At 56.8% G+C, this 11,610-nt stretch overlaps 1 protein-coding gene across 1 annotated transcript in view; it reads right to left on the bottom strand.

The window, feature by feature from the left end:
* Positions 1-651: 651 nt before the first annotated feature.
* LOC148135297 (atrial natriuretic peptide receptor 1-like) overlaps positions 652-11,610 on the bottom strand; it is a 183,350-nt gene continuing 172,391 nt past the window's right edge. Inside the window, exon 19 of the mRNA XM_087985107.1 lies at positions 652-699. Coding sequence (XP_087841233.1) covers positions 652-699 — 48 coding nt within the window. The remainder of the gene's footprint in view (positions 700-11,610) is intronic.

Raw genomic sequence — 11,610 nt, 5'->3', positions numbered from 1 at the left:
GTGGGCAAACCCGTCATCTGTACAACTCAGGTACGTTACTCACCCCGACACACTCACCCAGACACACTCACCCCGACACACACACACACTGTAACCACGTGGGCAAACCCGTCATCTGTGCAACACAGGTACGTAACTCACCCTGACACACTCACACCGACACACTCACCCCGACACACACACACACTGTAACCACGTGGGCAAACCCGTCATCTGTACAACTCAGGTACGTTACTCACCCTGACGCACTCACCCTGACACACTCACCCCGACACACACACACACTGTAACCACGTGGGCAAACCCGTCATCTGTACAACTCAGGTACGTTACTCACCCTGACACACTCACCCCGACACACACACACACTGTAACCACGTGGGCAAACCCGTCATCTGTACAACTCAGGTACGTTACTCACCCCGACACACTCACCCAGACACACTCACCCCGACACACACACACACTGTAACCACGTGGGCAAACCCGTCATCTGTACAACTCAGGTACGTTACTCACCCCGACACACTCACCCAGACACACTCACCCCGACACACTCACACAGTGTAACCGCGCGGGCCAACCAGTCATCTGTGCCACACAGGTACATTACTCACCCTGACATACCCTGACACACTCACCCTGACATGCTCACGCCGACACACTCACACAGTGTAACCGCACGGGCAAACCCATCATCTGTGCAACACAGATTCATTACTCACCCCAACACGCTCACCCCGACACACTCACACACTGTAACCATGTGGGGAAACCCATCATCTGTGCAACACAGGTACGTTACCCCGACACGCTCGCCCTGACACGCACCCCCCGACACACTCACCAGGACACACTCACCCGGACACGCTCGCCCCGACACACTCACCCCGACATGCTCATCCCGACAGACTCACCCATGACATTCTCACCCTGACACACTCACACAGTGTAACCATGCAGGCAAACAAGTCATCTGTGCAACACACGTACGTTACCCATCCCAACACACTCACCCAACACACTCAATGTGAGGTGGATGGGTGATGGACAGTGTGTGGGGGTTTTGGGTGATGGTGGGACAGTGTGTGGGGGGTTTGGGTGATGGGACAGTGTGTGGGGGTTTTGGGTGATGGTGGGACAGTGTGTGGGTGTTTGGGTGATGGTGGGACAGTGTGTGGGGGTTTGGGTGATGATGGGCAGTGTGTGTGGGGTTTGGGTGATGGTGGGACAGTGTGTGGGTGTTTGGGTGATGGTGGGACAGTGTGTGTGGGTTTTGGGTGATGGTGGGACAGTGTATGGTGGTTTTGGGTGATGGTGGGACAGTGTGTGTGGGTTTTGGGAGATGGTGGGACAGTGTGTGGGGGTTTTGGGAGATGGTGGGACAGTGTGTGTGGGTTTTGGGTGATGGTGGGACAGTGTGTGTGGGTTTTGGGTGATGGTGGGACAGTGTGTGGGGGTTTTGGGTGATGGTGGGACAGTGTGTGGGTGTTTGGGTGACGGGACAGTGTGGGGGTTTTGGGCGATGATGCGACAGTGTGTGGGGGCTTTGGGCGATGATGGGACAGTGTGTGGGGGTTTTGGGTGATGGTGGGACAGTGTGTGGGGGTTTTGGGTGATGGTGGGACAGTGTGTGGGGGTTTGGGTGATGGGACAGTGTGTGGCGGTTTGGGTGATGGTGGGACAGTGTGTGGGGGATTTGGGTGATGGGACAGTGTGTGGGGGTTTGGGTGATGATGGTAGTGTGTGGGGGCTTTGGGCGATGATGGGACAGTGTGTGGGGGTTTTGGGTGATGGTGGGACAGTGTGTGGGGGTTTTGGGTGATGGTGGGACAGTGTGTGGGGGATTTGGGTGATGGGACAGTGTGTGGGGGTTTGGGTGATGGTGGGACAGTGTGTGGGGGATGGGACAGTGTGTGGGGGGTTTGGGTGATGATGGGACAGTGTGTGGGGGCTTTGGGCGATGATGGGACAGTGTGTGGGGGTTTTGGGTGATGATGGGACAGTGTGTGGGGGGTTTGGGTGATGGGACAGTATATGGGGGTTTTGGGTGATAATGGGACAGTGTGTGGGGTTTTGGGTGATGGCACAGTTTGTTGGGATTTTGGGTGATGGGACAGTGTGTGGGGTTTTGGGTGATGGGACAGTGTGGGTGGGGTTTTGGGTGATGGGACAGTGTGTGGGGGTTTTGGGTGATGGGACAGTGTGGGTGGGGTTTTGGGTGATGGTGGGACAGTGTGTGAGGGTTTGGGTGACGGGACAGTGTGTGGGCGTTTTGGCTGATGTGATTGTGTGGGTGATGACAGTGTGTGGGGGTTTTGGGTGGTGGGACAGTGTGTGGGGGTTTTGGGTGGTGGGACAGTGTGTGGGGGTTTTGGGTGGTGGGACAGTGTGTGGGAGCTTTGGGTGATGATGGGACAGTGTGTGGGGGTGTTGGGTGATGGTGGGACAGTGTGTTGGGGTTTTGGCTGGTGGGACAGTGTGTGGGGATTTTGGGTGATGGTGGGACAGTGTGTGAGGGTTTTGGGTGATGGTGGGACAGTGTGTGAGGGTTTGGGTGACGGGACAGTGTGTGGGGGTTTTGGGTGATGGTGGGACAGTGTGTGTGGGATTTGGTTGATGGGACAGTGTGTATGGGTTTTGGGTGATGATGGGACAGTGTGGGGGAGTTTAGAGTGATGGTGGGACAGTGTGTGGGGGGTTTGGGTGATGGGACAGTGTGTGTGGGTTTTGGGTGATGATGGGACAGTGTGTGTGGGTTTTGGGTGATGAGACAGTGTGTGGGGGTTTGGGGTGATGGTGGGACAGTGTATGGTGGTTTTGGGTGATGGGACAGTGTGTGGGGCTTTGGGTGACAGGACAATGTGTGGGGGTTTTGGGTGATGATTGGACACTGTGCCGGGGTTTTGGGTGATGATGGGACAGTGTGTGTGGGGTTTTGGGTGATGGGACAGTGTGTAGGGGTTTTGGGTGATGGGACAGTGTGTAGGGGTTTTGGGTGATGATGGGACAGTGTGTGTAGGGGTTTTGGGTGTTGGGACAGTGTGTGAGGTTTTGGGTGATGGTTGGACAGTGTGAGGGGGTTTTGGGTGATGTGACAGTGTGTAGGGGTTTTGGGTGATGGGACAGTGTGTGGGGGGTTTGCGTAATGGTGGGACAGTGTGTGGGGGTTTTGGGTGATGGTGGGACAGTTTGTGTTGGTTTTGGGTGATGGTGGGACAGTGTGTGGGGTTTTGGGTGATGGTGGGACAGTGTGTGGGGGTTTTGGGTGATGGTGGGACAGTGTGTGGGGGCTTTGGGTGATGAGACAGTGTGTGGGGTCTTGGGTGATGGTGGGACAGTGTGAGGGGGTTTTGGGTGATGATGGGACAGTGTGTGGGGGTTTTGGGTGATGAGACAGTGTGTGGGGTCTTGGGTGATGGTGGGACAGTGTGAGGGGGTTTTGGGTGATGTGATAGTGTGAGGGGTCTTGGGTGATGGTGGGACAGTGTGAGGGGGTTTTGGGTGATGAGACAGTGTGTGGGGTATTGGGTGATGATGGGACAGTGTGTGGGGTTTTGGGTGATGGGACAGTGTGTGGCGTCTTGGGTGATGGTGGGACAGTGTGTGGGGGGTTTGGGTGATGTGACAGTGTGAGGGGTTTTGGGTGATGGTGGGACAGTGTGTAGGGGTTTGGGTGATGGTGGGACAGTGTGTTGGGGTTTTGGGTGATGGTGGGACAGTATGTGGGGGTTTTGGGTGATGTGACAGTGTGAGGGGTTTTGGGTGATGGTGGGACAATGTGTAGGGGTTTGGGTGATGGTGGGACAGTGTGAGGGGTTTTGGGTGATGGTGGGACAGTGTGTAGGGGTTTGGGAGATGGTGGGACAGTGTGTGGGGGTTTTGGGTGATGGTGGGACAGTGTGTAGGGGTTTGGGTGATGATGGGACAGTGTGTGGGGTTTTGGGTGATGGGACAGTGTGTAGGGGTTTTGGGTGATGGGACAGTGTGTGAGGTTTTGGGTGATGGTTGGACAGTGTGAGGGGGTTTTGGGTGATGTGACAGTGTGAGGGGGTTTTGGGTGATGGTGGGACAGTGTGTGGGGGTTTTGGGTGATGAGACAGTGTGTGGGGTCTTGGGTGATGATGGGACAGTGTGTGGGGGTTTTGGGTGATGAGACAGTGTGTGGCGTCTTGGGTGATGGTGGGACAGTTTGTGTTGGTTTTGGGTGATGGTGGGACAGTGTGTGGGGTCTTGGGTGATGGTGGGACAGTGTGAGGGGGTTTTGGGTGATGATGGGACAGTGTGTGGGGGTTTTGGGTGATGAGACAGTGTGTGGGGTCTTGGGTGATGGTGGGACAGTGTGAGGGGGTTTTGGGTGATGTGACAGTGTGAGGGGTCTTGGGTGATGGTGGGACAGTGTGAGGGGGTTTTGGGTGATGGTGGGACAGTGTGTGGGGGTTTTGGGTGATGAGACAGTGTGTGGGGTCTTGGGTGATGATGGGACAGTGTGTGGGGGTTTTGGGTGATGAGACAGTGTGTGGCGTCTTGGGTGATGGTGGGACAGTGTGTGGGGGGTTTGGGTGATGTGACAGTGTGAGGGGTTTTGGGTGATGGTGGGACAGTGTGTAGGGGTTTGAGTGATGGTGGGACATTGTGTGGGGGATTTGGGTGATGGTGGGACAGTGTGTAGGGGTTTGAGTGATGGTGGGACATTGTGTGGGGGATTTGGGTGATGGTGGGACAGTATGTGGGGGTTTTGGGTGATGTGACAGTGTGAGGGGTTTTGGGTGATGGTGGGACAGTGTGTAGGGGTTTGGGTGATGGTGGGACAGTGTGAGGGGTTTTGGGTGATGGTGGGACAGTGTGTAGGGGTTTGGGAGATGGTGGGACAGTGTGTGGGGGTTTTGGGTGATGGTGGGACAATGTGTAGGGGTTTGGGAGATGGTGGGACAGTGTTGGGGTCTTGGCTGATGGTGGGACAGTGTATGGTGGTTTTGGGTGAAGGGACAGTGTGTCGGGCTTTGGGTGACGGGACAATGTGTGGGGGTTTTGGGTGATGATTGGACACTGTGTCGGGGTTTTGGGTGATGGGACAGTGTGTGGGGTTTTGGGTGATGGGACAGTGTGTGGGGGTTTTGGATGATGGGACAGTGTGTGGGGGGTTTGCGTAATGGTGGGACAGTGTGTGGGTATTTTGGGTGATGGTGGGACAGTGTGTGGGAGGTTTGGGTGATGGTGGAACAGTGTGTGGGAGGTTTGGGTGATGGTGGAACAGTGTGTGGGGGTTGGGTGATGGTGGGACAGTGTGTGGGGTTTTGGGTGATGGTGGGAAGTGTGTGGGGCTTTTGGGTGATGATGGGACAGTGTGTGCGGGGTTTGGGTGATGGTGGGACAGTGTGTGGGGGTTTTGGGTGATGGGACAGTGTTTGGGGTTTTGGATGTTGGTGGGACAGTGTGTGGGGGTTTTGGGTGATGATGGGACAGTGTGTGCGGGGTTTGGGTGATGGTGGGACAGTGTGTGGGGTTTTGGGTGATGGTGGGACAGTGTGTGGGGGGGTTTGGGTGATTGGACAGTGTGTGGGGGGTTTTGGGTGATGGGCAGTGTGTGCGGGGTTTGGGTGATGGTGGGACAGTGTGTGGGGTTTTGGGTGATGGTGGGACAGTGTGTGGGGTTTTGGGTGATGGTGGGACAGTGTGTGGGGGGGTTTGGGTGATTGGACAGTGTGCGGGGGTTTTGGGTGATGATGGGCAGTGTGTGGGGGGGTTTTGGGTGATGATGGGACAGTGTGTGTGGGGTTTGGGTGATGGTGAGACAGTGTGTGGGGGTTTTGGGTGATGGGACAGTGTGAGGGGGTTTTGGGTGATGATGGGACAATGTGTGGGGGTTTTGTGTGTAGATGGGACAGTGTGTGGGTTTTGGGTGATGGGACAGTGTGTGGGGGTTTTGGGTGATGGTGGGACAGTGTGTGGCGGGTTTTGGCTGATGGTCGGTCAGTCTGTGGTGGTTTTGGGTGATGGTTGGACAGTGTGTGGGGGTTAGGGTGATGATGGGTCAGTATGTGGGGGCTTTGGGTGATGGGACAGTGTGTGGGTGTTTTGGGTGATGGTGTGACAGTGTGTGGGGGTTTTTGGCTGATGGTGGGACTGCGTGTGGGGTTTTGGGTGATGATGGGACAGTGTGTTGTGGTGTTGGGTAGTGGGACAGTGTGTGGGGTTTTGGGTGACGGGACAGTGTGTGTGGGGTTTGGGTGATGGGACAGCGTGTGGGGGTTTTGGATGATGATGGGACAGTGTGTGGGGGGTTTGGGTGATGATGGGACATTGTATGGGGTGTTTTGGGGGATGATGGGACAGTGTGTGGGGGTTTGGGTGATGGTGGGACAGTGTGTGGGGGGTTTGGGTGATGAGACAGTGTGTAGGGGTTTTGTTGATGGTGGGACAGTATGTGTGGGGTTTTGGGTGATGGTGGGACAGTGTGTGGGGGGTTTGGGTGATGGGACAGTATGTGGGGTTTTGGGTGATGATGGGACAGTGTGTGGGGGTTTGGGTGATGGTGGGACAGTGTGTGGGGGGTTTGGGTGATGGTGGGACAGTGTGTGGGGGTTTGGGTGATGGTGGGACAGTGTATGGGGGGGTTTGGGTGATGGTGGGACAGTGTGTGGGAGTTTTGGGTGATGGTGGGACAGTGTGTGGGGGGTTTGGGTGATGGTGGGATAGTGTGTGGGGGGGGCTTGGGTGATGGTGGGACAGTGTGTGGGAGTTTTGGTTGATGGTGGGACAGTGTGTGGGGGTTGGGTGATGGTGGGACAGTGTATGGGGGGTTTTGGGTGATGGTGGGACAGTGTGTGGGGGTTTGGGTGATGGTGGGACAGTGTGTGGGGGGTTTGGGTGATGGTGGGACAGTGTGTGGGGGTTTGGGTGATGGTGGGACAGTGTATGGGGGGGTTTGGGTGATGGTGGGACAGTGTGTGGGAGTTTTGGGTGATGGTGGGACAGTGTGTGGGGGGTTTGGGTGATGGTGGGATAGTGTGTAGGGGGGGCTTGGGTGATGGTGGGACAGTGTGTGGGAGTTTTGGGTGATGGTGGGACAGTGTGTGGGGGTTGGGTGATGGTGGGACAGTGTATGGGGGGGGTTGGGTGATGGTGGGACAGTGTGTGGGAGTTTTGTGTGATAATGGGACAGTGTGTGGGGGGTTTGGGTGATGGAACAGTGTGTGGGGTTTTGGGTGATGGTGGGACAGCGTGTGGGGGTTTGGGTGATGGTGGGACAGTGTGTGGGGGGTTTGGGTGATGGTGGGACATTGTGTGGGGGTTTGGGTGATGGTGGGATAGTGTGTGGGAGTTTTGGATGATGGTGGGACAGTGTGTGGGGTTTTGGGAGATGGGACAGAGTGTGGGGTTTTGGGTGATGGTGGGACAGCGTGTGGGGGTTTGGGTGATGGTGGGACAGTGTATGGGGGGGTTTGGGTGATGGTGGGACAGTGTGTGGGAGTTTTGGGTGATGGTGGGACAGTGTGTGGGGGGTTTGGGTGATGGTGGGACAGTGTGTGGGGGTTTGGGTGATGGTGGGACAGTGTATGGGGGGGTTTGGGTGATGGTGGGACAGTGTGTGGGGGTTTGGGTGATGGTGGGACAGCGTGTGGGGGTTTGGGTGATGGTGGGTCAGTGTATGGGGGGGTTTGGGTGATGGTGGGACAGTGTGTGGGAGTTTTGGGTGATGGTGGGACAGTGTGTGGGGGGGTTTTGGGTGATGGTGGGATAGTGTGTGGGAGTTTTGGATGATGGTGGGACAGTGTGTGGGGTTTTGGGAGATGGGACAGAGTGTGGGGTTTTGTGTGATGGTGAGACAGTGTGTGGGGGGGTTTGGGTGATGGCGGGACAGTGTGTGGGGGGGTTTTGGGTGATGGTGAGACAGTGTGTGGGGGGGTTTGGGTGATGGCGGGACAGTGTGTGGGGGGGTTTGGGTGATGGTGAGACAGTGTGTGGGGGGGTTTGGGTGATGGCGGGACAGTGTGTGGGGGGGTTTGGGTGATGATGGGACAGTGTGTGGGAGTTTTGGGTGATGGTGAGACAGTTTGTGGGGGGGTTTGGGTGATGGCGGGACAGTGTGTGGGGGGGTTTGGGTGATGATGGGACAGTGTGTGGGGTTTGGGTGATGGCGGGACAGTGTGTGGGGGGGTTTGGGTGATGATGGGACAGTGTGTGGGGGTTTGGGTGATGGCGGGACAGTGTGTGGGGGGGTTTGGGTGATGATGGGACAGTGTGTGGGGGGTTTGGGTGATGGAACAGTGTGTGGGGGTTTGGGTGATGGGACAGTGTATGGGGGGGTTTGGGTGATGGTGGGACAGTGTGTGGGAGTTTTGGGTGATGGTGGGACAGTGTGTGGGGGGTTTGGGTGATGGGACAGTGTGTAGGGGTTTTGGGTGATGGGACAGTGTGTGGGTGTTTTGGGTGATGGTGGGACAGTGTGTGGGAGTTTTGGGTGATGATGGGACAGTGTGTGGGGGGTTTTGGCTGATGGTGGGACTGCGTGTGGGGTTTTGGGTGATGATGGGACAGTGTGTTGTGGTGTTGGGTAGTGGGACAGTGTGTGTGGGGTTTTGGGTGACGGGACAGGGTGTGTGGGGTTTGGGTGATGGGACAGTGTGTGTGGGGTTTTGGATGATGATGGGACAGTGTGTGGGGGGTTTGGGTGATGATGGGACAGTGTATGGGGGGTTTGGTTGATGATGGGACAGTGTGTGGGGAGTTTTGGGTGATGGGACAGTGTGTGGGGGTTTTGGGTGATGATGGGACAGTGTGTGGGGTTTTCGATGATGATGGGACAGTGTGTGGGGTTTTGGATGATGATGGGACAGTGTGTGGGGTTTTGGGTGATGGTGGGACAGTGTGTGGGGGGTTTGGGCTGATTGTGGGACAGTGTGGGGGGGGTTTGGCTGATGGTGGGTCAGTGTGTGGGGGTTTTGGGTGATGGGACAGAGTGTGAAGGTTTTGGATGATACTGGGACAGTGTGTGGGGGTTTGGGTGGTGGGACAGTGTGTGGGGGTTTGGGTGATGGTGGGACAGTGTGTGGGGGTTTGGGTGATGGTGGGACAGTGTGTGGGGGTTTGGGTGATGGTGGGACAGTGTGTGGGGGGTTTGGGTGATGGGACAGTGTGTGGGAGTTTTGGGTGTTGGTGGGACAGTGTGTGGGGTTTTGGGTGATGGTGGGACAGTGTGTGGGGGGTTTGAGTGATGGGACAGTGTGTGGGGGTTTTGGGTGATGATGGGACAGTGTGTGGGGGTTTGGGTGATGGTGGGACAGTGTGTGGGGGTTTGGGTGGTGGGACAGTGTGTGGGGGTTTGGGTGATGGTGGGACAGTGTGTGGGGGTTTTGGGTGAAGGGACAGTGTGTGGGGGGTTTGGGTGATGAGACAGTGTGTAGGGGTTTGGGTGATGGTGGGACAGTGTGTGGGAGTTTTGGGTGATGGTGGGACAGTGTGTTGGGGGTTTGGGTGATGGGACAGTGTGTGGGCGTTTGGGTGATGGTGGGTAGTGTGTGGGGGGTTTGGGTGATGAGACAGTGTGTAGGAGTTTGGGTGATGGGACAGTGTGTGGGAATTTTGGGTGATGGTGGGACAGAGTGTGGGGTTTTGGGTGATGGGACAGTGTTTGGGTGGGTTTTGGGTGATGGTAGGACAGTGTGTGGGGGGGTTTTGGGTGATGGTGGGACAGTGTGTGTGGGGGGTTTTGGGTGATGGTGGGACAGTGTGTGTGGGGGGTTTTGGGTGATGGTGGGACAGTGTGTGGGGGTTTTGGGTGATGGTGGGACAGTGTGTGTGGGGGGTTTTGGGTGATGGTGGGACAGTGTGTGGGGGGTTTTGGGTGATGGTGGGACAGTGTGTGTGGGGGGTTTTGGGTGATGGTGGGACAGTGTGTGTGGGGGGTTTTGGGTGATGGTGGGACAGTGTGTGGGGGGTTTTGGGTGATGGTGGGACAGTGTGTGTGGGGGGTTTTGGGTGATGGTGGGACAGTGTGTGGGGGGTTTTGGGTGATGGTGGGACAGTGTGTGGGGGGTTTGAGTGATGGGACAGTGTGTGGGGGTTTTGGGTGATGATGGGACAGTGTGTGGGGGTTTGGGTGATGGTGGGACAGTGTGTGGGGGTTTGGGTGGTGGGACAGTGTGTGGGGGTTTGGGTGATGGTGGGACAGTGTGTGGGGGTTTTGGGTGAAGGGACAGTGTGTGGGGTGTTTGGGTGATGAGACAGTGTGTAGGGGTTTGGGTGATGGTGGGACAGTGTGTGGGAGTTTTGGGTGATGGTGGGACAGTGTGTTGGGGGTTTGGGTGATGGGACAGTGTGTGGGCGTTTGGGTGATGGTGGGATAGTGTGTGGGGGGTTTGGGTGATGAGACAGTGTGTAGGGGTTTGGGTGATGGGACAGTGTGTGGAATTTTGGGTGATGGTGGGACAGAGTGTGGGGTTTTGGGTGATGGGACAGTGTTTGGGTGGGTTTTGGGTGATGGTAGGACAGTGTGTGGGGGGGTTTGGGTGATGGTGGGACAGTGTGTGTGGGGGTTTTGGGTGATGGTGGGACAGTGTGTGTGGGGGGTTTTGGGTGATGGTGGGACAGTGTGTGGGGGGGTTTTGGGTGATGGTGGGACAGTGTGTGTGGGGGTTTTGGGTGATGGTGGGACAGTGTGTGTGGGGGGTTTTGGGTGATGGTGGGACAGTGTGTGTGGGGGTTTTGGGTGATGTGACAGGTGTGGGGGGTTTTGGTGATGGTGGAAGTGTGTGGGGGGGTTTTGGGTGATGGTGGGACAGTTGGGGGTTTTGGGTGATGGTGGGACAGTGTGTGGGGGGGGTTTTGGGTGATGGTGGGACAGTGTGTGGGGGCTTTGGGTGATGGTGGGACAGTGTGTGGGGGGTTTTTGGGTGATGGTGGGACAGGTGTGTGGGGCGTTTTGGGTGATGGTGGGACAGTGTGTGGGGAGGTTTTGGGTGATGGTGGGACAGTGTGTGTGGGGGGTTTTGGGTGATGGTGGGACAGTGTGTGGGGGGGTTTTGGGTGATGTTGGGACAGTGTGTGTGGGGCGGCTTTGGGTGATGGTGGGACAGTGTGTGGGGGGCTTTGGGTGATGGTGGGACAGTGTGTGTGGGGGGTTTTGGGTGATGGTGGGACAGTGTGTGGGGGGTTTTGGGTGATGGTGGGACAGTGTGTGTGGGGGGTTTTGGGTGATGGTGGGACAGTGTGTGGGGGGTTTTGGGTGATGGTGGGACAGACTGTGGGGTTTTGGGTGATGGTGGGACAGTGTGTGGGGGGGTTTTGGGTGATGTTGGGACAGTGTGTGGGGGGGCTTTGGGTGATGTTGGGACAGTGTGTGGGGGGTTTTGGGTGATGTTGGGACAGTGTGTGGGGGGTTTTGGGTGATGGTGGGACAGTGTGTGGGGGGTTTTGGGTGATGGTGGGACAGACTGTGGGGTTTTGGGTGATGGCGGGGACTGTGTGTGGGAGTTTTGGGTGATGTTGGGACAGTGTGTGGGGGGCTTTGGGTGATGTTGGGACTGTGTGTGGGAGTTTTGGGTGATGTTGGGACAGTGTGTGGGGGGCTTTGGGTGATGTTGGGACAGTGTGTGGGGGTTTTGGGTG

This window comes from Chiloscyllium plagiosum, unplaced genomic scaffold (assembly GCF_037043375.1).
Source record: "Chiloscyllium plagiosum isolate Xiang-an unplaced genomic scaffold, Cpla_swu_hap1 HiC_scaffold_50, whole genome shotgun sequence".
Taxonomy (NCBI): Eukaryota; Metazoa; Chordata; class Chondrichthyes; order Orectolobiformes; family Hemiscylliidae; genus Chiloscyllium; species Chiloscyllium plagiosum.
Note: the sequence above shows the minus strand (reverse complement) of the source record. Positions and strands in the feature narration are given on the sequence as shown.